This window comes from Mytilus edulis, chromosome 12 (genome assembly GCF_963676685.1).
Source record: "Mytilus edulis chromosome 12, xbMytEdul2.2, whole genome shotgun sequence".
Taxonomy (NCBI): Eukaryota; Metazoa; Mollusca; class Bivalvia; order Mytilida; family Mytilidae; genus Mytilus; species Mytilus edulis.
This window is the reverse complement of record NC_092355.1, coordinates 71,533,270-71,559,308: the sequence shown is the minus strand read 5'-3', so window position 1 is coordinate 71,559,308 and position 26,039 is coordinate 71,533,270. Positions and strand designations below refer to the sequence as shown.

General features: G+C 34.5%; 3 protein-coding genes across 3 annotated transcripts in view; 2 read left to right on the top strand and 1 right to left on the bottom strand.

Annotated features, from left to right (window-relative positions):
* The window catches only part of LOC139499281 (uncharacterized), a 740,979-nt gene that overhangs the window by 183,752 nt on the left and 531,188 nt on the right, over positions 1–26,039 (bottom strand). The gene's annotated exons all lie outside the window — the stretch shown is intronic.
* LOC139498063 (uncharacterized) lies at positions 476–1,879 on the top strand. The gene is made up of 2 exons (XM_071286364.1): positions 476–591; positions 1,002–1,879. Exon 2 carries the CDS (start codon positions 1,013–1,015, stop codon positions 1,583–1,585), a length of 573 nt encoding a protein of 190 aa, XP_071142465.1. The 5' UTR covers positions 476–591; positions 1,002–1,012; the 3' UTR covers positions 1,586–1,879.
* On the top strand, positions 24,204–25,999 carry LOC139499056 (uncharacterized). The gene has a single exon (XM_071287720.1). The coding sequence runs from the start codon at positions 24,313–24,315 to the stop codon at positions 25,879–25,881; it is 1,569 nt and encodes a 522-aa protein (XP_071143821.1). The 5' UTR covers positions 24,204–24,312; the 3' UTR covers positions 25,882–25,999.

Here is a 26,039-nt window from a genome sequence, read left to right as displayed (position 1 = left end):
TTACTTGATTGGTTCGAATGAAAAAGAACAAAAATAAACAGTTTAATATAGCCAGAATAGTATGTATAAACATAATGCATTATGATGCATATACAACTTAAAATAAATATGCTGATCAGGCCTTGAAGAATGTTTAAAAACTATAACCTGCCTTACTGAGTAACAACCTCAACCTTGGTGTCTTCCTGTTTCTACCTTGCACCAAATTGAAATGTTTTTTTTTTAATAAGGATATAGACTAAAATGTTGGTCTAATTATTTACATGCATTTTAAAAGAAATAGATCTCGGTAAAAAGGAAAAGTTCAATTTATAATCATTTATAATCAATTAATGTCTTTAATTAATAATTTATTTCCCGATTGTGCCGACAAAACACCTCTGTTGATTGACAGTTTTATCAGGTTAAAGTGACGTTCTTTATCTATCTGGTAATTGGCCAGGATTTTATTGATAAACATAAGTATATAAGGCCTAGACCTACAAATATATATCGTTCAAATATTTACAGGTTGCAAGCACCAGACGTTTAAAGAAAAACTTAAAAAGTTAATTTACTTTAGGAATAATTTTCATCTTAGATATTCATAAGGTAACTTTTATATATTTTTTCATGCTTATTTCATGCTTAAATGTTGCACAACGGATAGCTAAAATGCACTTTGAGTGGTATTTTAAGCCAACCTAGTATGCCAACCTGCTTGAAAAGAAAGCACATTTTAAAATAATAAATGCATATTGCAATATTTAAGTTTTAAACAATAAAATCTTCAAATGACTACCAATCGCAAAGTTCGTCGGCGCAACACAATCGAAATCATTTAAAGATAACAATTTTAATTTTACCTATTCATAAAAACGAAAAGAAAATTGTGATTTACCTATGTCCTATTTTGATTTTTTTCTTTTTTTTTAAATAAGAAAAAATATGAATCTTTTGACTCTTTGAAAAAAGACAAATGGTGATTATTTTTTATATAAAGTTTATTTTTTTCATTTCAGACTAAGACAGAATGTTACTTAAAGAAAGCAGACCTTTTATCACAAGCTTACCAATGGTTGACACCTTAGCAACCGGAAAGCATGTAATTATTGATTACATGACGGAGAGGCAATTTTCCGAAACTTATCTGATGATTCAAGAAGCCGCTGAAAATGGAGATGGTTTTGGCGTTGATGAATTTTTGAATGAAAATTTGTTCAGAGAGGAATTAATAGGCAGCGATTGCTTTGTCATAACATGCAAGGAAACTGGAGAACTTTTAGCCAGTTTTATGCTAGCGGTCAGCAAATTTTACCGCGGTGCATCTTCGGTGGTGGATCCTTTCATTATTGTAAAATCAACCGCACGCGGTCAAGGATTAGGCCTTTTTGCTATGCTGAAAGCCATAGACTTTTCAAAACGCCTAGGTTATGAAGCTATGTATGTGGACACATTCACTAACAATGTGGCTCTTTTACACATTCTTAAGAAGATTGGAGGCTTTCAACAAGTTGGCCTTTTACCAGTCGGTGGGAAAATGAAAAATGGAGAAATCGTTGGGTCCGTTATTTTCTACATGGAACTGTCAAATGACTGCACGTGAGAACAATGTAAATCATTTTGACAACCAACTTGTGGTCATCCCAAGATCATAAAATGCCAGAGTCGCCCAAAATCTCGGCGATTTGAATGAACATGACAGAAGGAGCGCCAAGGTCACCGTGAGCACGAACACGCTCAATCCTGCTGAACACTTGTGGACGCTTACCAATAACGTTCGACGTCGTGCCGAAGTTGCACACATGGAAATATTTGTAACCAGGACAAAATATGGAAAGGACTAGAGATCTAGACAAATCGACTTTTATGAATAAAAATATTATTGAAACAGTTAAAAGTTTTTGTTCCATTTATTTGTTAATGATCTGTCATAAAAGATATGCTGTAAAAGTCATGTTCAGTTGCTTTATGTAGATATTGACACAAAAAAGAAACCATCAGCATGTTTAGTTTTATAAGTGTTAAGTAAAAGCATCTTGATGAGGGGTCTACACTTTCTTCATTCTTTTTTTTTATAACAGATCTTTCTATTCTTTTTTGAAGCACCTTACTATTCTCTATTCTTTAAATTAGAATATTAAGTGCTTAATTCTCTGTTCTTCTATTTCATTTGTTGCCAATAATTTTCAATGTTTTCTCATCATTCTCTATTCTGTAAACCAATCTGACTCTCATAAAAGGCCCATCTCATGCAGCTGAAATTTAATAAAATATGCCACGTAATTTTGTACATGTAAAAAAAGACGATGTGGTATGATTACCAATGCGACAACTCTCCACAAGGGACCAAAATGACACAGAAATTAACAATTATAGGTCACCGTACGTTCAACTGAGCAGTGGTACTATGACATACATGTTGGATCTCCGGCAATCTTCTATCAGTCAAAATGTATCAATCGAGAAAAGAACACAATCGGTTCATACGTCACAGTTCTAGTGATGGTGACCGTAATATATCGGGTCTGAACATGAAACGTGGGAATTGATTTTAATTTCAATGTTCAAATGAAGATGTGGTTCTAGTATTATTGCCAATAAGATAACCCTCTTCCTAATGACGTACCATTTAAATGTTCAATAAGTATATTACAATTGCTATTCACAACTGCACACTGTAATGCATTGTATATGGTATACTACACCATGTACTATAGTAACCCATTCTGTCACTATAAATTCCTCAACATGCTAAGCTGTTTAATACAGTGACGCCGGTTAAACAATAAATATATTTCAAATTGGAATTTTAGAACATAAAATGCATGTTATTTCCGTCATGTAGATGACAAGTAAAAAGGAAGGATTCACAAAATGAAAATATTGACGTCTACTTATTTTACAAATATTTGACAGTTTGTTTATACTTTGTAGTGCACACCACTGTCCTATGTCTTATGATATACAAAGGATTGAGCGCTCCCAAACTTGAAATTGTTTGATTCATTAATTTTCTTTATATGAGTGTTCAAAGTCAAGAGCCTGTAATTCAGTGGTTGTTGTTTGTTGCTGTCTTTCTGTTTTTCGTTTATTGCTTTGTCATAAATCAGGTCGTTTATTTTTCTCCTTTGATATGTTTCACATTGTGCCATGGCGGAGCATTCAAAAGTTGACTATACAGTATTAGTTAGGTCTTACGGTGACGTACATGTATGGTTGCTTACATCCACGTCATTTGGCAACAATATCAGCTCTCCTTATTTCCACAATGTTGTTGTCAGTGAGCATTCATCTATATTCACCATAAACATTGGTTTCCTCACACATTAGGAATTATAACATTTGATAAATACAATAAAAGCTATTAACATTTATTCTTTAATATTCTAACACTTTTATACGAAATATGCTTGAAATCCAATTTCCCTAAATCTGAAAGAGACATACATGTAGGGATAGTGATCCGGCTGCGCCGGTGGCGGCAGTGGCGGATCCAGGGGGGGGGGGGGTTCCGGGGGTGCGCACCCCCCTTTATTTTTGCCGATCAATGCATTTGTATCGGGACATATGTTTTGCACCCCCCCCTCCCTTTTGCCCTGTTTGCCCTGGGTTAGCACCCCCTTTCGAAAATTCATGCATCCGCCCCTGGGCGGTGGCGTTAAACTTAAAGCTTTATATTTTATAAGGTAGAAGACTTAGATGTTTTACACTTTGTATATAGATGCCTCATGTTATGAAGTTTTCAATTGTCAAATGTTCATTATCCTTGACCTCACTTTCATGGTTCAGTGATAACTTTAAAAAAAAAAAAAGAAAAAAAAAAAGGATTTTTTTGAAATTTTAATTTCTCTCTTAGAATGAGTAGTAGGATAATGATATTTGGTATGTGCGTACCTTGCAAGGTCCTCATGCCTTTCAGACAGTTTTCCGTTTACGTTTACCTCATTTCATGGCTCAGTAAATAAGGTTAAGTTTTCATGGTATAGTCCATATCTCAGGTACTGCACAAAAGCAAAAGTCAACTAAATTTTGTGAAAAGAATGATTGTAATGTGTACATGTCCAGCTGACAGGTGTCTTCTTATACTCTGAGTTTGGTTAAGGCAAATTCCGTTAAAGGCCTAGTTTGCGTGGCTGATTTCATACAGTAGACCTCGTTCAAGATTGTAATGGGTCGAGATATCATGGACTCTAGTTGCTGTTATATGCATACAATCCGAAACCAATGATAATGGCGAAAATATCGTCAATGTTGACATTTTAATGTTATAATTAACACTGCCATTATAGCGGGAGTTTTGGCATGCCACAAAACCAGGTTCAACCTAGGGGGCCCGCTCCCGTGACGCTTCAATGATTCCCAATAGAATCAACCACATCAGTTGTCTTCTCAAAAAGGGGGGGGCGGCCCCTGGCCCCTCCCAAAAATCCGCCTCTGATACTAGCCTACGGTTGTCGGATAAAAATTTTGAGAGCCGTGGTGTAGTGGTTAGTGCATCGGACTTCTAACACAAAGGTTCCTGGTTCGATTCCCGTCTGGGATGAACATTTCAGGGACCCAATTTTCGGCTCTCCCTTGACACCATTTGCGAGTATGGTCTTGAGGAAACGATGATAGTCCGTCGGAAGGGGACGATAAATGGCTGGCCCGTGTTAAGAGAGAGCCATATCTCTTGCACGTTAAAGACACCCTTGTAGATTTCGAAAAAGAGTAGGCTAATGCCGCTACAAGGCAGCACTCGCACCCGCAAAGTGGAAAGGGATTAATATAAGTTGCAAAACTTGTTTCCCAATCCACTATAAATAAATATGTTTAAACTAAATTTTGTTTTTTTAAAATGACAAAGATTGATCGTGAGTCACAGTATACTTACGATCATTCTTAGTCTGAAGTTTTTTTGTGAAACCGATTTCAGCCTATTTACAAAACTATTACGTCAATCTCTGAATCGCATGAGTTTACAACGTGTAGAATGCATAACGTAAAAACTGTCGGTGGGGAGAGGGGAAAGTTAGGAGAAGAAGCTGGTAAAGGTCATATGTTGTAGAGAGACTTGTTTACAAAGGCTAAATTTGCTTGTTTCTGAATCTTTAATATTTATTTCAATAGTAACTAAAAAAAAATGATTAATCTGAATAAGGGAGCTACCATTTGATTTATAAGGGAGGGGGGGGGGGGGGGGGGGGGGGGGGGGTTAGAATGAAAAAATTTGTCCTGCATTTTGTTTAGCTGTATTCTCTGTTCTGCCTTTTTATTTTTCACTCTGTTCGGTACTGCCTTTGCAAGTGTCTCATCCTGCCTTTTTTGCTCTCAAAACTCCTGTCCTGCCTATTTTTTTCAAATTTCATCCTGCCCCCCCTCCTCCCCCCACCCCCAACACATAAAAATCAAATGGTAGCTCCATAACTATTGTTTAAACTTTAATAGTGCATATACATGTCCCCTTTTAACTTTTTGATGGGAAATTATAACATTTTCGAGCATTCAAAAAACGATTTTCTGGAATAAAATCCCCTTATAAACATTCACGATACGCTCCTACCAATCAAAGATTAAATAATAACAACAATTTCTCAAGAGAATAAAAATCACGTAGAACTACATCATCGTATGACGTAATGCAACCACTGACGTCACTTGTTAACTATTTATTGAAATATCTTTCCAGGATACATTTTGTACATTAAAATGATAATGATGGTATAAATTACATGATGTGTTAGATTTATAAGTCAATTAAAGTTTTAAATGACAATTATGGGTTTACTAATAGCATAATTTACTTGGTTTCTATGCATGTCCATAAACAGTGGCAAATTCTTATCGGCAGCTAATACTGGGAGAGACTATTTAACTTCAGAAGGGGAGGGGTATGTTTTTTTATTTCCAATTTGATAATAAAAAATGTGGTCAAGCAGAACTCATGACAAAACAATTCCTGTATCCAGACTTCACCAAACCTTATGGTGCTAAAAATATGATTTGATTGAAAGCTTTAAAAAACAAACTAAAAATATAACTTGTCTCACTCAGACAGAAAAAAAAACATACAAAATTACCCCCCTTTTGAAGTTAAATGGTTGCTTCTTTATGGTATGACATAGGACAACCACTGACGTCACTCGTTAACCATCTTGAAAATATCATTCCAGGATACATTACAATAATAATAATGATATAAATTACATGATGTGTTAATTTTATAAGTCAATAAATTTTAAAAAGTTTAAAATGACAATTATGTGTTTACTAATATCATGATTAACTTGGTTTCTATATATATACATAATTATGCATGTCTTTTAACAGTGGCAATTAGGGACGACATCAAGGATAAAAGACTTAATTTAGATAGTTTGGGTTGGGGGTTTAAATTGCCGCAAGTTTTGTTTATGCAATATCGATTCTACATATATACATATTGGTCAATCATTTTTTTCCAAATTAAGTTAAGTGGGGGAGGGGTCAGTGAAAAACTGTGTGAATTAAGTTTCTTATCCTACATTGAATTTTTGATGTTGTTCCTTACTAAGCTTCTCTTTGTGTTGTCTTTTGTCGGATCATGACATGCATTTTCATAAGGAAGACCCACTGACTGCCTAAGAGGGGGACCGCTCCTATCATGCTTCAGTGATTTTATAATCAACCAATTGTTTTCCAATAAAGGTGGGTGAGAGGGTTTGGTAACCATAAACCAGAAAAAGGCAATACATCAGAAGCAGGACATGGTTTTATTCTAATCGTTGCCGTTGGTTCAGATTTGTTTGCAAATTGGTAAGAACGTCCATATTATACAGAAAAGAGCAATACATCAGAAGCAGGACATTGTTTTATTCTAATCGTTGCCGTTGGTTCAGATTTATTTGGTAAGAACGTCCATATTATACAGAAAAGGGTAATACATCAGAAGCAGGACATTGTTTTATTCTAATCGTTGCCGTTGGTTCAGATTTGTTTGGTAAGAACGTCCACATTATATATAAAAGTGCAATACATCAGAAGCAGGACATTGTTCTATTCTAATCATTGCCGTTGGTTCATATTTGTTTGGCAAGAACGTCCACATGATACGGAAAAGGGCAATACATCAGAAGCAGGACATTGTTTTATTCTAATCATTGCCGTTGGTTCAGATTTGTTTGGTAAGAACGTCCACAGTATACAGAAAAGGGCAATACATCAGAAGCAGGACATTGTTTTATTCTAATCATTGCCGTTGGTTCAGATTTGTTTGTTAAGAACGTCCACATTATACATAAAAGGGCAATACATCAGACACAAGACATTGTTTTATTCTAATCGTTGCCGTTGGTTCAGATTTGTTTGGTAAGAACGTCCACGTTATACATAAAAGAGCAATACATCAGAAACAGGACATTATTTATAGTATAACTAATCGCCGTATTTGAATATCAAAAATAAGACAACGCGTGACCGAACGACGCATGGATTAAACGAGTGCGGAGCACGAGTTTAATCCATAGCGGCGTTCGGTCACAAGTTGTCTTATTTTTGATATTCAAATACGGCGATTAGTTATTCTTTTTATTACATTGGCAAATGGCTTTTTTTTATGAAATTAATGTAGAAAATGTAAGGAACTATATCTTTTTCCTACGCATTGACAATTTGTTTTGATCCGACGTTATCGACGTCTTGACAACACCTATTGTTGTATGACGTCAGAGAGTGAAATAACCACGTTTATTTCACATGTGAAATTATCGGTTTTTATCTAACTGGGAAATCAATGTAATTCATTGCAACCAATGTAATAATTTATTTTAATCATTGGTTTTGATTTGTTTGTTAAGAACGTCAATATTATACATAAAAGGGCAATTCATCAGAAACAAGACATTGTTTTATTCTAATCGTTGCCGTTGGTTCAGATTTGTTTGGTAAGAACGTCCACATTATACATAAAAGGCAATACATCAGAAACAGGACATTATTTTATTTTAATCATTGCTTTTGGTTTTGATTTGTTTGTTAAGAACGTCCACATTATACATAAAAGGGCAATACATCAGAAACAAGACATTGTTTTATTCTAATCGTTGCCGTTGGTTCAGATTTGTTTGGTAAGAACGTCCACATTATACATAAAAGGGCAATACATCAGAAACAGGACATTATTTTATTTTAATCGTTGCCGTCGGTTCAGATTTGTTTGGTAAGAACGTCCACATTATACATAAAAGGGCAATACATCAGAAACAGGACATTGTTTTATTCTAATCATTGCCGTTGGTTCAGATTTGTATGGTAAGAACGTCCACATTATAGTCTAGAAAAGGGTAATACATCAGAAGCAGGATATTATTTTATTCTAATCGTTGCCGTTGGTTCAGATTTGTTTGGTAAGAACGTCCATATTATACAGAAAAGGGCAATACATCAGAAGCAGGACATTGTTTTATTCTAATCTTTGCCGTTGGTTCAGATTTGTATGGTAAGAACGTCCATATTATACAAAAAAGACTAATACATCAGAAACAGGACATTGTGTTATTCTAATCGTTGCCGTCAGTTCAGATTTGTTTAGTAAGAGCGTCCATATTATACAGAAAAGAGCAATACATCAGAAGCAGGACATTGTTTTATTATAATTGTTGCCGTCGGTTCAGATTTGTTTGGTAAGAGCGTCCATATTATACAGAAAAGACCAATACATCAGAAGCAGGACATTGTTTTATTCTAATCTTTGCCGTTGGTTCAGATTTGTATGGTAAGAACGTCCATATTATACAGAAAAGACCAATTCATCAGAAGCAGGACATTGTTTTATTCTAATCTTTGCCGTTGGTTCAGATTTGTATGGTAAGAACGTCCATATTATACAGAAAAGACCAATACATCAGAAGCAGGACATTGTTTTATTCTAATCGTTGCCGTCGGTTCAGATTTGTATGGTAAGAACGTCCATATTATACAGAAAAGACCAATACATCAGAAGCAGGACATTGTTTTATTCTAATCGTTGCCGTTGGTTCAGATTTGTTTGGTAAGAACGTCCACATTATACATAAAAGGGCAATACATCAGAAACAGGACATTGTTTTATTCTAATCATTGCCGTTGGTTCAGATTTGTTTGTTAAGAACGTCCACATTATACATAAAAGGTCAATACATCAGAAACAAGACATTGTTTTGTTCTAATCGTTGCCGTTGGTTCAGATTTGTTTGGTAAGAACGTCCACATTATACATAAAAGAGCAATACATCAGAAACAGGACATTATTTTATTTTAATCATTGGTTTTGATTTGTTTGTTAAGAACGTTAATATTATACATAAAAGGGCAATTCATCAGAAACAAGACATTGTTTTATTCTAATCGTTGCCGTTGGTTCAGATTTGTTTGGTAAGAACGTCCACATTATACATAAAAGGCAATACATCAGAAACAGGACATTATTTTATTTTAATCATTGCTTTTGGTTTTGATTTGTTTGTTAAGAACGTCCACATTATACATAAAAGGGCAATACATCAGAAACAAGACATTGTTTTATTCTAATCGTTGCCGTTGGTTCAGATTTGTTTGGTAAGAACGTCCACATTATACATAAAAGGGCAATACATCAGAAACAGGACATTATTCTATTTTAATCGTTGCCGTCGGTTCAGATTTGTTTGGTAAGAACGTCCACATTATACATAAAAGGGCAATACATCAGAAACAGGACATTGTTTTATTCTAATCATTGCCGTTGGTTCAGATTTGTATGGTAAGAACGTCCACATTATAGTCTAGAAAAGGGTAATACATCAGAAGCAGGATATTATTTTATTCTAATCGTTGCCGTTGGTTCAGATTTGTTTGGTAAGAACGTCCATATTATACAGAAAAGGGCAATACATCAGAAGCAGGACAATGTTTTATTCTAATCTTTGCCGTTGGTTCAGATTTTAATGGTAAGAACGTCCATATTATACAAAAAAGACCAATACATCAGAAACAGGACATTGTGTTATTCTAATCGTTGCCGTCAGTTCAGATTTGTTTAGTAAGAGCGTCCATATTATACAGAAAAGAGCAATACATCAGAAGCAGGACATTGTTTTATTATAATTGTTGCCGTCGGTTCAGATTTGTTTGGTAAGAGCGTCCATATTATACAGAAAAGACCAATACATCAGAAGCAGGACATTGTTTTATTCTAATCGTTGCCGTTGGTTCAGATTTGTATGGTAAGAACGTCCATATTATACAGAAAAGACTAATTCATCAGAAGCAGGACATTGTTTTATTCTAATCTTTGCCGTTGGTTCAGATTTGTTTAGTAAGAGCGTCCATATTATACAGAAAAGACCAATACATCAGAAGCAGGACATTGTTTTATTCTAATCTTTGCCGTTGGTTCAGATTTGTATGGTAAGAACGTCCATATTATACAGAAAAGACCAATACATTAGAAGCAGGACATTGTTTTATTCTAATCGTTGCCGTCGGTTCAGATTTGTTTGGTAAGAACGTCCTTACAATTAAGAACCTTGTTTTCTCGTTTGAATTGTTTTACATTGTCTTATAGGGGCCTTTTATAGCTGACAATGCGATATGGGCTTTGCTCATTGTTGAAGGCCGTACGGTGACCTATAGTTGTTAATGTCTGTGTCATTTTGGTCTTTTGTGGATAGTTGTCTCATTGGCAATCATACCACATCTTCTTTTTTATATACTAACATGCAAGACCCTTTAAATTAACAAAAATAAATGCTTGTATTTCGAGGTTAACTAGGATAAGGAGATGCTATCTAAAATGTGGGATATCATATCTTGCAAAACATATAAAAGTAAAATTGAAGAACTTTTTACATTTTTTACTTTAATGATGTGCTTGTTAAATTTTGCTTCTTATGAGTACAAAAGTAAGTAAGGGGTGCTCTATTAGAACTTATTGGATTACCAATTGTCTTTGGGGATATACTAAATAGATCAATTGATTTAGTTGTCGATCAAATAGTTCAGTATTTTGAAGATACCATATTCGGTCAATGTGTGTCTGGTATCAACGTACGTCGCTCTTTACAAATTAAGATTATTCGCTTCTAAAACGAGGAATTTGTATGTAAGATTCCCATGTTTGTAGAATAGGCTGTGTTCAATGAGACGATAAAGTCGATCCTACAAAATTTAATCCGGAATTGAAATGGAGGTTATCCAATTTACAAGAAGTACACAATTTGGTTCATACATTAAACCATTTATGTTTAAGTTTATAGAATGGAAAGATTTAGGTGTTTTTCGAATGACGTGCAAGACTTTAAACATGATATATAAACTGAAGTTTGAGATAAGTTCTGGCCTTTCTCTATAAATCATCAATTAGTTTCCATGTACCTGCTAAGGATTGGAAATGTTACAACAAATCTTAAATATTTAAACTGTGCTTGACTTATAGCATATTGAGCTTGACTTATAGCATGATAGAGCTTCAATTATATAATGTTATAAATTGACTTACATCATGTTATATATTGACTTATGGCATGTTATATATTGACTTATAGCATGTTAAAGCTTTACTTATAACAGGTTATAGCATGTTAAATCATGACTTATAGCATGCCAAACCCTGACTTATATAATGTTAGAACTTGACTTATAGCATGTTAGATCATGGTTTATAGCATGTTTGAGCTTGACTTATATCGTGTAAGAGCTTGACGTATAGCATGTCAGAGCTTGGCGTATAGCATGTCAGAGCTTGATTTATAGCTTGCTACATTTAAGGAATGACTGTAATATTTTTTCTGTCTATGAAGAAATAACATTAAAAATTTGGTGCACACTGAATAACGCGCGTAGCGGGTTAGTTAACAGTGTGCACCACATTTTTTTATGTTATTTCGAATAGACAGAAAAAATATTACAGTCATTTCTTATAATTTAATTCTAAATTCCATTTTAAACCGTAGAAAACCATGAAAAAACGTTGATGACGTCACGGTCACATGACTAAATTATGTCTATGGGCTCATAACAAAATAACGTCAGCCAATCAGAAGACGCGTTACATCCAAAATTAAATTATATTGATTTAAAGCATAATTATAAGAGCTTCAACACTCATAGATATTGACTTATAGCATGTTACGGCTTGACTTTATAGCATGCTAGAGCTTGGCTTGTAGCATATTAAAACTTGACTTAAAAAAATTTTGATCTTGCTTTACTGCATGTAACAGCTTACCTCGTAGCATGTTAGAGCTTGATTCGCAGCATGTTAAATCTTGATTCGTAGCATGTAAGGAGCTATACTTACAGAATGTTTGACCTGGACTCGAAGCATGTAATAGCTGGACGTATAACATATTTGATTTTGCCTTACTGCATATTAGAGCTTAAATCGTAGCATATAATAGTCGGACTCGTCGCATGTAAGGAGCTTGACTTACAGCATGTTAGATCCTGACGCGTAGCATGTCTGAGCCTGCCTTGTTGCATGTTAGATCTTGACGCGTAGCATGTCAGAGCCTGTCTCGTTGCATGTTAGAGCTTGACGCGTAGCATGTCAGAGCATGTCTCGTTGCATGTTAGCTTGACTCGTAGCATGTCAGAGCCTGCCTCGTTGCATGTTAGAGCTTGACTTGTAGCATGTCAGAGCCTGCCACGTTGCGTGTTAGATCTTGATGCGTAGCATGTAAGAGCTTGACTTATATATTATGTTCGATCTCGGCGTATAGCATGTATATGCATTTGAACATGGAAGTAGGCATATGCATATCATTAATTATTTCATGCAAATTAATTTCAAGCTGAATTCTGTTTTTGAACTACTGAATTGCTGTCATATAATTCTTTTTAATGAGTCACTTTTCACAACTTGTGTGTGGTTTTGCAATAAATGTCACTTTGTTATGTATTATATATATAAGTATTTGTTTAAGTATTTGTTTACATCTATATCCTCGTTCTGAACACGGAAGAGACAACATAAACGTGTCGTTCCTAACTACATACTGGCGACAATGAGATTGTGATAATATTAAATTAATCATTGATGAACTATTTAATAGATATAAGAAGATGTGGTATAAGCGCCAACGAGACACCGTCACAATTTGTAAAAAGTAAACCATTATAGGTTAAAGTTCGGCCTTCAGCACGGAGCTTTGGCATGTTTAGCATTTAAGGTTAAAGCAATCAAATCAACATATTCTTAGTACTTTGAGTATAAGACATTTTAAAAATTAGGTTACGAGCAAAATGAACTTTTAGTTTATAATTTAGAATTTTCGATTTTAAATTTTTGAAACAGGCACATTTTTTATGAAGCCGTAAGTAAAAAAAAATAGAAAGTATGACCGGTGGTTGGAAAATGAACTCGTTTTGCTTTTTAAAATTAGTTATTTCGAGGCCCTTTATAGATTTCTATGCGATACGAGATTTGTTCATTGTTTAAGGCCGTACGGTGTCTAAGTTGTTAACTTCTACGTAATTTGGACTCTGGTGAAAGTTGTTTCTTTGGCAGTCATACCACAGATTCTCATTCTTATATTAGGGCCAATAAAAGTCATGTCTAATTAATCATTGAACTTTTGATGGATGATGGTTGTCGGTACAACATGTATGACTAATACACTGAGTATATGGGTGTCGGTCAACACAGACAGGTATCATGACTCCTGTTCTGCCTGCAAAAGAACTATGCAGGCTCACTCAAAATAGTTTTTAAACTTTCAATACTATTGAAAAACTTTGCACCTTTTATCTATGAATCAAGATATTTAACGTATATATTTCACACCAGGTTAATTTAAAAAAATCTTTCAATGATAACAAGGGGAGACTATTTGATTTTTAAGGGAAGGGAGGAATTTGGAAAACAATATCCTAGACTGGTAACAAATGAAAAAAGCATCGAGTTTGCTCAAGTTTTGAGGGATATGGATATTATTCACAATACATGCAGTAAATGTTTGTGTATAATTCAAAAATGAATAAACCGACCAAGCAAACTAGGGCGAATTAAGAAACAACAATACCCGGCCGCAATTATGCAAATGTGAGTTCAAAGCTTGTCAGGTCATCATTTTAAACTGGTACCCTGTTCTCTGTTTAGCTCTGACTGATCAGATACCCGTATGTTACAAGGGAGAAATCCAGCTTAGTCACCGTTTATTCGAAACTCATACAAAATTTTGACATACCAATACGAAGGACAAAATAAAAACAACAACAAACAAAGAGAAAGCATATCACTCAAAATTTTAGCAACATTTATGCAGTAAACTGAGAATTATGACATTTTTATGATGTGATTTAAATAATTTTTTATTAAGATCCTTAAATGCAAAGTATATGTCTATTTTACACGCTTCAGTAATTGCGCTTATTTTTTCCTTGCATTATCGCAATAGTATAAATAATCAATAATTCATGAAGGCGGTCACTTATGAAGGCGGTCACTTCACTCCTCTTGCGTGATTTATTGTAAAAAAAATTAATACTTATTTTTCATTACTATAATGGCCTTGATCATTCTATGCTTTATCGGACATTTTAATAGTCACAACATGACCACAACCCACGACTTGCGTCAGTATAAAATTTTATAGAATGACAGTGCGATTTTTTTAACATGTTATTATTCCGGAACGGGTCACGGACATCTATAGGAATTTCAATCACCGACTATTGACCTTGTGTTTTACTTTCTTTTCGTGCCTTTAAGTTATTTGTTTTTGTTTTTTTCCCCCCACTTGTGCATACCAAGCTTTTTATTCACGGCGTTTCGGACACTAGTTAAGTTAACGACTATTTGATTTTCTTGTGGTTGGATAGGTCGGACATTGAAAATGAAAATCCTGCTGCTATTATAATTTAATAATTTTTTAAAGAAAAGTGAAAATAAATTTTCCGCAGAAAACAAAGTCTGTCCCTTCCCTACCCCACCAAAAAATCAAATGCCATTGGTCATCCCGCACTTGGGATAATTATGTTCACACATGTCATACTGCTTTGCCACAAAGAGAGAAGAATTTCATTATATGCAGGATATCTAAAATGGTATTTGAAATAAAATCATATTTGGGGCGTCCGCGGAACGCTTTTGGATTTGCCTTATTTTTATAGCTCAAATTAAAACAGTCAATGAGGATCTTATGTTACAAAAAATCATTGTCATAATCTGAAATCAATGTCTAGTATGTTTCGCTCTTTATTTGACATCACTAGAATGAGAGGTTGTGGGGTTGGCTAGTAAATTCTGCTTCACAGTCCAAGAAGCAGCATTGAGTACTACGGACAAAGACTGGTCAGCCGCTTGGAGTCAGACAGACGTGTCCGGGTAGGGATACATATCTATCTTCATGTGCATTGTGACCTTGTGACCTTGCACGTGAAAAAAGCAGGATATTTATTACAAAGTAGCATTCATATTCTGAAATATTCTCGTCCTGGTGTATATGCAAGTAATACTTGCCACTGGACAGTCACGATCGCTTGTTTTAAAAGTCTGAAAATAATATCATGTTGGATACGACCAATTTCTCGCGTCCATTCAATATCAAAATGAGCTTGGATAGATGAGATGTACATTATTTAAGAAGGAGGTAAAGGGTTATTTTCGTGCAATTAACGTGTTTTTAACCCCGCCACATTATTTATGTATGTGCCTGTCCCAAGTCAGGAGCCTGTAATACAGTGGTTGTCGTTTGTTTATGTGTTACATATTTGTTTTTCGTTCATTTTTTTTACATAAATAAAGCCGTTAGTTTTCTCGTTTGAATTGTTTTACATTGTCTTATCGGGGCCTGTTATAGCTGACTATGCGGTATGGGCTTTGCTCATTGTTGAAGGCCTTACGGTGACCTATAGTTGTTAATGTCTGTGTCATTTTGGTCTTTTGTGGATAGTTGTCTCATTGGCAATCATACCACATCTTCTTTTTTATATTTGCCAATTTTTATTTCACGATCAGCATTGAAAAGGTGGAGGTGGAGGATTTGATGAAAAAAAATATTCTGATCAAACAAATGACAATTTTTTTTTTATTCTGAATGTAAATTTCCAACATAACTTATAGTGTTAAATTAGAAAAAAATCTGATTATTCGCGTCGAAAAACTAAATAAGTGTTCTAACTTAGAGAGAAAACCATACCCCCTCTTTTTGAAGGTGAATGGTTGCTTCTTAAAATGCATGGTTAAGTTAGTCGGGACGGTTGGCAGTCGACTTCAGATCTATACCTTATACAAATGTATTACAGATTTTAGATATCAGGACACGTGTTTGTACATACGTACGTATATTACCTAAGATCTGAAGAGTTAAGACACGTGTTTTCATATCTGGAATAGATTTTATCAGGTACTGTTGACATAATGAAATCTAAATACATGTGAGTATCAACGGCTTATCGAGATAAAAGGGGGGTGGGTGGTTGAGAAACAACTTCACTCCACACTTGCGCTCGACTACAATCTTAATTGACTAGAAAGCTTTTGAGGGAACACTATACTTTATATTTATTAGGGAGCTACCATTTGATTTTTATGGGGGGGCTAGGATGAAAAATTTTGTCCTGCATTTTTTTTTAGCTGTAATCTCTGTCCTGCCTTTTTATTTTTCACTCTGTTCGGTCCTGCCTTTTTTTTTTTAGTTTATCCTGACTTTTTTTTACCTAAATTGTCGTCCTGACTTTTTTTTTTGCAAGTGTCTCATCCTGCCCTTTTTTTTACTCAAAACTCCTGTCCTGCCTATTTTTTTCAAATTTCATCCTAGCCCCCCCCCATAAAAATTAAATGGTAGCTCCCTTAGTACAATAACTACTAAAAAACGGGTTATATGTAAACCTAATATACACAAGAAACATACAATACATGAAAAAATGCTAAACAATTGATATAGGAAGATGTAGTATGAGTGCCAGTGAGACAACTCTCTATCCAAGTAACAACTTAAAAAAGTAAACCATTATAGACCAAGGTACGGCCTTCAACACATAAGTCAAGTAAATATCAATCATATACATATATAATAATATATACTTGTAGATAATTGACAAATGTGGACCTTATTTTCGCAATTTCATGGATTGCTTTATAAAGTTTACAACACTAGACAAAATATCTTTATTGGTATCTATAAGAGGGTTTGGATAAGTATAGAGAATACAGGCAAACAAATACACAACAGACAAACAGAAATAAAGGACTTTTCCAGATAAAAAAAAAAAAGTACTGGTGCATAAATCGATAGGATACTAGTCCAGAAAACAAAAGAATGTCAGTCAGTCCAGAAAACAAAAGAATGTCAGTCAGTCAAGAAAACAAAAGAATGTCAGTCCAGAAAAAAAGTATGTCAGTCCAGAAATCAAAAGGATGCCAGTCCAAAACATAAGGTACCAGTGCAGAAAACAAAAGGATGCCAGGACAGAAAACAAAAGGTACCAGTGCAGAAAACAAAAGGATGCCAGGACAGAAAACAAAAGGTACCAGGCCAGAAAACAAAAGTATGTCAGTCCAGAAAACAAAAGGATGCCAGGCCAGAACATGCAGAAATTTAATTATGCCGGTCCAGGTATCAACAGGGTACCAGTTCAGTGCCTGACAATTGGGGGCGTAAATTAAACCTATCATCTTTTTAACTAATAAAAAATATACAATGATGTGTAGGAGATAAGTTATGGTTTCAAATTAGACATCTATCCGACAGAGACAAGAGGTACACGAATATTTTAATACATAATTTTTCACATCTACATATATTATCAATTGTGTGACCTTCAGCAATGTGTAATATGCCATTTTGTAATTGCAGTACCTGGTCTATCAAATCAGCATTTTGTATAATTTGTAAATTTATAAGTAATAACAGTCGCTTTCACATTTAATTAATTAGGTTATGTAAGATTACGTCATCAAAAGTATGAAATTATCCTGTTGCTAAAGCAGACATGTCTGATCAATTCTAAACGTGTTGGTAGATAGCCCATATAATGATTAATTGTTCAAATATGGTCTGATAACATGTTTTTAAAAGTACACACTAAATGTTAGACATTATATGTAAACGACTTTTCACGAAAACAAAAGAAATGCATTTCAAGCGAAAAAAGGAGCTTCTGAACTTAAAAGTTTTTAGATGGGATATCAAGTTTGAAACATATTGTATCTGCACTAGCCAACAGTTAAATGTACGCAAATTCATGCGTATTCAAACACACAAACACGCGCATACAGAAATAAAATCGGAACAAACAAATCAAAAATGAAATCTTTTCATGACTGCCACTAATTTTTGTATAACATAACGTCGTTAAGGTGGTACTTACACTACAGGGAGATAACTCTGTAAAATCAGCTAAACGTTTTAATTACGTTGTGCTGTTAAGGAAATATTAAACATCTCAGTGATCAAAATAAGTGTTTGTCAAACTACTATATAATCTGTGTAATTTTCTTATAAAACGATTGGTTCAAAATTTGTTCAAATTCTTATATTTTTGTCAAAGGGTCAAAGTTAATACTTTGTCAAAATTCTAAGAAAAGTAAACGAGCCAAATTAATTTCAGTTAGAGTGTTGGGTACCACCTTAAATGCTTTTTGCACATACTTGATACATGTACATGTATACTATATATGTTTACCAAAATTTATCATAAAATCAACTGTAATATACCTTGCGAGTCACTTTAACCGCAAGTTAAAGTTTAACGGTATACCACAAATATAACCAACAATATAAATTATGTTTCCGTATAACATTGATTTAAAAGCAACACTAAATAACTGGGCATATTCCAGGAATATAAAAATAGTAATTTTTCACACGTATCTATCATAGGGTTACAGCAATTTTTGAAATACTTTTAAAATAGTTTACTTACATTAAAATTTATTTACAAAGGCAATATAAAGACTAGAATTACCATCGTAAACAATAGCCGATGTCACCCTGTTCCACAAATTGCAGAGATGGAACGGTTTATTTTACATGAATTGCGACTTGGATGGAGAGTTGTCTCATTAGCACTCATACCACATCTTCGTAAATCTATATAATAAGCGAATCTTCATGTGGAAAATGTAAAATCACAAAAATACTGAACTCCGAGGAAAATTCAAAACGGAAAGTCCCCAATCTATTTGGCCGAGTCATCTAAGTAGTTTAACTTCTTTAAATTGACAATGTTCTCTCTGGGAACACCGTCTCTCGGTCCTGACCACAACGACAAGGTTCTCTCTGGGAACACCGTCTCTCGGTCCTGACCACAACGACAAGGTTCTCTCTGGGAACACCGGCTCTCGGTCCTGACCACAATGACAATGTTCTCTCTGGGAACACCGTCTCTCGGTCCTGACCACAACGACAATGTTCTCTCTGGGAACACCGGCTCTCGGTCCTGACCACAATGACAATGTTCTCTCTGGGAACACCGTCTCTCGGTCCTGACCACAACGACAATGTTCTCTCTGGGAACACCGTCTCTCGGTCCTGACCACAACGACAAGGTTCTCTCTGGGAACACCGTCTCTCGGTCCTGACCACAACGACAAGGTTCTCTCTGGGAACACCGTCTCTCGGTCCTGACCACAACGACAATGTTCTCTCTGGGAACACCGTCTCTCGGTCCTGACCACAACGACAATGTTCTCTCTGGGAACACCGTCTCTCGGTCCTGACCACAACGACAAGGTTCTCTCTGGGAACACCGTCTCTCGGTCCTGACCACAACGACAAGGTTCTCTCTGGGAACACCGTCTCTCGGTCCTGACCACAACGACAATGTTCTCTCTGGGAACACCGTCTCTCGGTCCTGACCACAACGACAAGGTTCTCTCTGGGAACACCGTCTCTCGGTCCTGACCACAACGACAAGGTTCTCTCTGGGAACACCGTCTCTCGGTCCTGACCACAACGACAATGTTCTCTCTGGGAACACCGTCTCTCGGTCCTGACCACAACGACACAGTTGAAATTAAACATAAAAAATCAGCTGATCTCAATATTGTTAAGTCCATATTATTATTTATTCATTTACTGCAACTTCATCCATATAGATGGACAAGAAAGGCCGGGAAGTATTTTTACAACAGGACCACAACCTTTCATCTTTTGCTGACGGCGGTATTTTTCTTTACATCGACAAACACATTATTATTTGTTTTCAACTCATGATAAACAAACTGTTTGTCCACTGATACACATGATACGTATGATATTTTAGATCAAGGTTAATTCTAACTTTTGAACCCATATCCGATACAAAACACTTTTCCCCCCATTTTTCTTCATAACAAATCTTTTTAAGAGATTTTAAATCAATCAATTTAGTCAGACAAAAACATAACCCTACAAAAGATGGACGGAGCTTTCAACTAATGCAAAAACTAACTGTTTGCATTGTCCACTGATAAACCTGATACGAATTTTATTCTTCTTCAAGGTGGTTTATATTTTAAAACTTATATTCAATACAAACACATTATTTTCCCTCTTCGAATTTTATTCTACATCAAGGTGGTTTATATTTTTAAACTTATATTCAATACAAACACATTATTTTCCCTCTTCCCTTCATAACCGTTGAAATCTTTTATTAAAGATTTTGAATCAAAAAGTTTTGTTTGACAAAAAACATTGAATGGTTTTACACATATCATTTGTGAGGCCCTTAAAGTTTATAGCTTGCTGTTTAGTGTGAGCTATTAAGGCTCCGTGTTGAAGACCGTACCTTGACCGACCTATAATGGTTTACTTTTAGAAATTGTGACTTGAATGATTGAGAGAGTTATCTCATTGAATAGGCACTTATACCACATCTTTTAGTTTAAACATATTTTATTTGTAAGTACAAATTGGATAAAACACAAGTCAAACAGACTTATGAAGTCTTCTCCATTTAACATTTATAGCAATATAATACAAAAATATATGTATGAGCATGCATGTATAGAATGGTATATCTATTTAGTAAATATATATATAAAAATGGATCAAAAGACGGAAAATTGAAGAAAAAGAAAACAATAATAATACAGAAAAAAAATAAAAATAAAAATATATAAATAAATGAATCATTATTTAGAAAAAAACCAAAAAAAAACAAACAAAAAAAAACCAAAAAAAAAACACATCTTTTTACATCTATGACTCCACAAAAGATGATCGGTCAGTGACTCTTGCTCTCAAACAAGGGTTTACAAATAAGAATAATGAACTTTGATATGTAATGGCCATAGTTGTAAATTAACTTTAAATTTGACTAAAGTGTTAACATATAATTATTTGTTTGGTTCTCGTCTTGAAAATGCATGAAATATTTACCACTGGAATTTGAGAAAAGTAGAATAAATCTATCTAATGTTACCCTCCAATTAAGGGGTTTATTTCTAATAAATCTTTCTTAGAGTTAATAACCTCAATTGTATGAAAAATACATATTTATCATGGACATGTTGGCGTACTATTAGAAAACTAGCGAATCAATTTTCATCTTATGAAAGAAAGACAACCGAAAATGTACAATCGTCAAACGAAAATAACCTACAAAAATTAAATCATTAGAAAATTAGAAAACAAGAATACATCAATCTAATTTTCCCTCTGTATCAATCCAGATGTTTATTCCTTAAATGTATAATTAAAAATAAAACCTCCTTAACCTCGATGGTATGAAGTATACATTTTTACTAGTAATTGCAAATATTGAAACTCGCGTATTAAATTTTCTTGTTATGAAACAAAGACAACCGAAAATATACAGTTGCTAAAAATGTAATTTCAACCGTTTGAAGGAACTGAATTAGATTGAAATTAATTTCTTCTAGTTGTCTCCCATAGACCGTTAGTTGTTTTCCCGCGCTTCATGGGATATAGCCATTCAGCACGACAGGGCCGACTCGACTAGACGTGTTTCTCAGTTATAGTTAATATGGATTCCGATACACCTCATGAAGAAATATCTTTGCGGACAGTTTTAGACGCAGTTAATCGCCAAAAGCAGGATATCGAAGTTCTTGTTGACACTAAGATAAGTGAAAAGATAAATAGTTTGCGCGACGAAATCCATGGCACAAACCAGAGCATGAAGTCTCAAGTTAAGAAGCTGAAGTCGGACTCCCAGTACAAATGGCGTTCGGAAGGTAACAAAATTCAGTTCAATTACAATACAGAAAACCTTGAAGATTTAACCCAAGCTATTTGGGCTATTGACAATGGCAAAGTTGATTATGCTAGAGACATTGTTGCATCCTGTACAGATAGGCTTAAACATAGAAATAAGCTTATAAAGATCGCGGATACTTCTGATGGAGGGTGGGATACAGCTCGCCAGTACGAGGCAAACCCAATTGCTAGCGATTCTGAAGATGAGTCCAAGATTATCAGGGCTGAAAACAGGGCCATTAGGAAGAAAAAGAGTAAGAGCAAACCAGCAGCTAAACAGCAGCAGATTCCTGCCACCGCTAGCTCTAGCTTCAACTCTCAACAGCCCTTTCGAGGGGGCCAGCCGTCTTGGTATGGAGGTTTCCCGTATGCCCAGGACCAGTACGCTGAAAAATCTCAACGGGGACCATGCTTCAACTGTGGGTCGTACAAACACTGGAGAGTTAACTGCCCCTTCCAAAACAACAAGGCAGCAGCATCAAACACAAGAAACTAGCTTCGTAAAAGATGAGTATAATTTTGACATTAGTTCTTTAGATAATGAGTCTGCTCAAAATTTTACACATGATTATTACGAATATGAGCAAGATGGTACTGATATTATTGTTAAGGGTAGGCTGAAGGAAAATATACAATTTTGGATAGATATTGGTGCTTATGACTATATAATTGATACTATAAGAGATGGTTATAAGATACCATTTTATTCCATTCCTCCGTCTACGTATTTATTCAACAATTTATCAGCTTTGAAAAATTCCGATTTTGTACATACAGCTATTCAAGATTTATTACATAGAGGTTTAATAGTTCAGTGTAACCAGCGACTAGTGTTGGATAATCGGTTGAAATTACCAACCGATTATCTATTACAATCGGATGACAGCAACCAACCGACTATCGGTTATAATCGCTTCATAATACCTTGCCCTTTTGTTTTAAATGAAATCATGCATTTAGTCTCATTGTACATGTCTAATGTGTATATTCCAAATCATTGCAGAGTTTATATATTCATATTTATGATCTTTTATTTCCCTTTCATATTCTGGCGTACTAAATTATGATCCTGGTACCTTTGATAATTATTTATTTAGCAGTTGAAACAATGAATTAATAAGAATCACGATTCATATTAAAGATATTTTATCTCATAATTACAACATTAATTACCAACAGTGACACTAACATTTCTAAATTTCAATGGTGTAACTCACAATAAAATTTCAATAACATAACTGTATAAACATTTGAATGCTTCTAATTAGGAAAAGATATATTAAGTTTTTAACTTTAAGAAATTTAAAATTAACAGAAAAAAATAAAACAATGCATTTGCATTATAATATATACAGTAAACAAAGGGGATTAAGCCAAAGTCTGTTAATTCGTGTAGAATGCATTTTTTTCATTTTTGTGATCATTATTTTCTGTCAATTGTGTCATTTGTGCGTCTGAACTTATAATTGCAAGAATGCGGAATTATTACATAGTTGAACCGTATCCGATTCGTGATTCTTATATTTATTAATGGCGGACAAATTTCGGAAAATTTACAAAAATAAACGATGTTTGGCAAGCAATTTGGAAAGGAATATGACGTTTTTTATGCTACAAATAGATAAAACATTAATGAAAGGCAATTTGCAATACGTTCTAATGAAGCAAAGAAATTATTTTGTCTAAAATCAGAATGATTTGTACGCTCTCAAGTAACAAGTAAATACCGTAACAAGTACCGGTATTGAAGGAAAGTATTTCATACAAAGTTATTAATCTTAAATAACATTCCTTCAATCTGCAAATATGTATAGTCAATGCTTTTGTCACGTTTATAAAGAAGGAAATTGGTTATTGGTAATTAAAGGATGTTTGACATTGTTATTGTCATCGACTTGTATTTTTGTTATTATTTGTTTGACTGCGCATATAAAATGCAAACCGTAAACGGACCGGAAGTTGACAAGCTAAAAGTCCGGAAACTTTAACGACAATCGATTGAACAAAATCCCAATCGATTATCGACATCGCCAGGCCCAACCAACTGATTTCCGACTTATTCCGATCATCGGAACAACACTACCAGCGACCTTTTGTTGTTAATCCTCTTACTGTATCAATTCAGTCTAATTCAAAGAAAAGATTGATACTTGATTTGAGAGCGGTAAATAAACATTTATGGAAACAGAGCGTTAAATTTGAGGACATGAGGACTGCTCAACAGCATATTAAATTGAATTATTCCATGTTTAAGTACGACGTTCATTCAGCTTATCACCATATTGACATTTTTGAACCACACACAGAGTACTTAGGTTTTTCATGGATCATTAATGGCTGTCCTACATTTTTCAAATTTCTTGTTTTACCATTTGGTTTGAGTACAGCTTGTTTTATTTTTACTAAACTTACTATGCCACTTGTAAAGAAATGGCGATCTGAAGGTAAGCAAGTTATAATGTATCTTGATGATGGTTTGGGTATAGAACAAGATCAAGAAATGTGCAAGATTGTGTCAGAACAAGTTAAGCTAGATTTAGTTAGAAGTGGCTTTGTACCTAAAGCAGAAAAGTCATTGTGGGAACCTACTAAACGTTTGGTTTGGTTAGGTACATATATTGATACAGAAAATGGTTTTTACAAAATACCAGATAACAGAATAAATAAGATGATACATTCTATTGATGACATTATATCTTGTTTGACTGGGCGTAAAAGCGTGTTTGTGAAAAAAGTTGCATCTGTTGTAGGTCAGATAATATCTTCATACTTAGTTATTGGTAATTTAGTTTATTTAATGACTAAACATTTAACTATAGACGTGAACACATCTGCGTCTTGGTATTCTTATATTAAACTTTCAGAATCTAGTATTGAACAGTTACAATTTTGGAAACTGTATATTAGTGAAGTTAATGTAAAACATTTCAGTGTTGATGAATCATGTCATAGTATTATCTACAGTGACGCGAGTGATACAGGTTTTGGTGGTTATATTGTAGAAGCACCACAAAACATTGCACATGGTATGTGGGTTGAATCAGAACGTAGTAATAGTTCAACTTGGAAGGAACTTTCTGCGGTAAAGAAAGTTTTGCTGTCCTTAATAAACATTATATCCGGAAAAAAGGTTAAATGGTTTACAGATAATCAAAATGTTGTGAGCATTGTAAGCAAAGGAAGTACTAAAACTATTTTACAGAATTTAGCATTAGACATATTTAGCGCATGTTTGAAGTACAATGTCAACATTGATATAGTTTGGATACCTAGGACACTAAACGAAAAAGCTGATTTTCTGAGTCGTATCGTTGATCATGATGATTGGGGAATATCATATTACATTTTTCAATTGATAGAATCTTTATGGGGCCCGCATGAAGTAGATTGGTTTGCTTCTGATCACAATTTCAAGTTACTGGTATTTTATTCAAGATTTTGGAATGAAAATTCTTCTGGTATTGATGCGTTTACAGTAGATTGGTATGGGGTTAACGGTCTTTTTGTACCACCTGTATTTCTTATACCACGTGTTATTAATTACATGAGACAATGCAACGCTGTGGGTACATTGATTGTTCCTTGCTGGCCATCCGCAAGTTATTGGCCTATGTTATGCCCAAATGGGGACGATTTCACAGATCAAGTTATTGCATATGTAGAATTACCAAGCGGTAAGGAGTTTTATACTCCTGGTAAAAGCAAGAAGGCCATTTTTGGTAATACTGATCTTACTTTTAAGATGTTAGCTTTGAGGCTAGATTTCAGAGTATAATACTGATATGTATGAAGGTTGTAAACCTATTTTGTTTATGAAGCTGTTAATGCTTATCTGGATTTTACAGATGATATGTTAAAGGCTGTATTAGTGCCTTGTTTGTGTACTAACGTTACAATGCATATCTGAATTTCAGATTTTGGCATTAAGGCTTT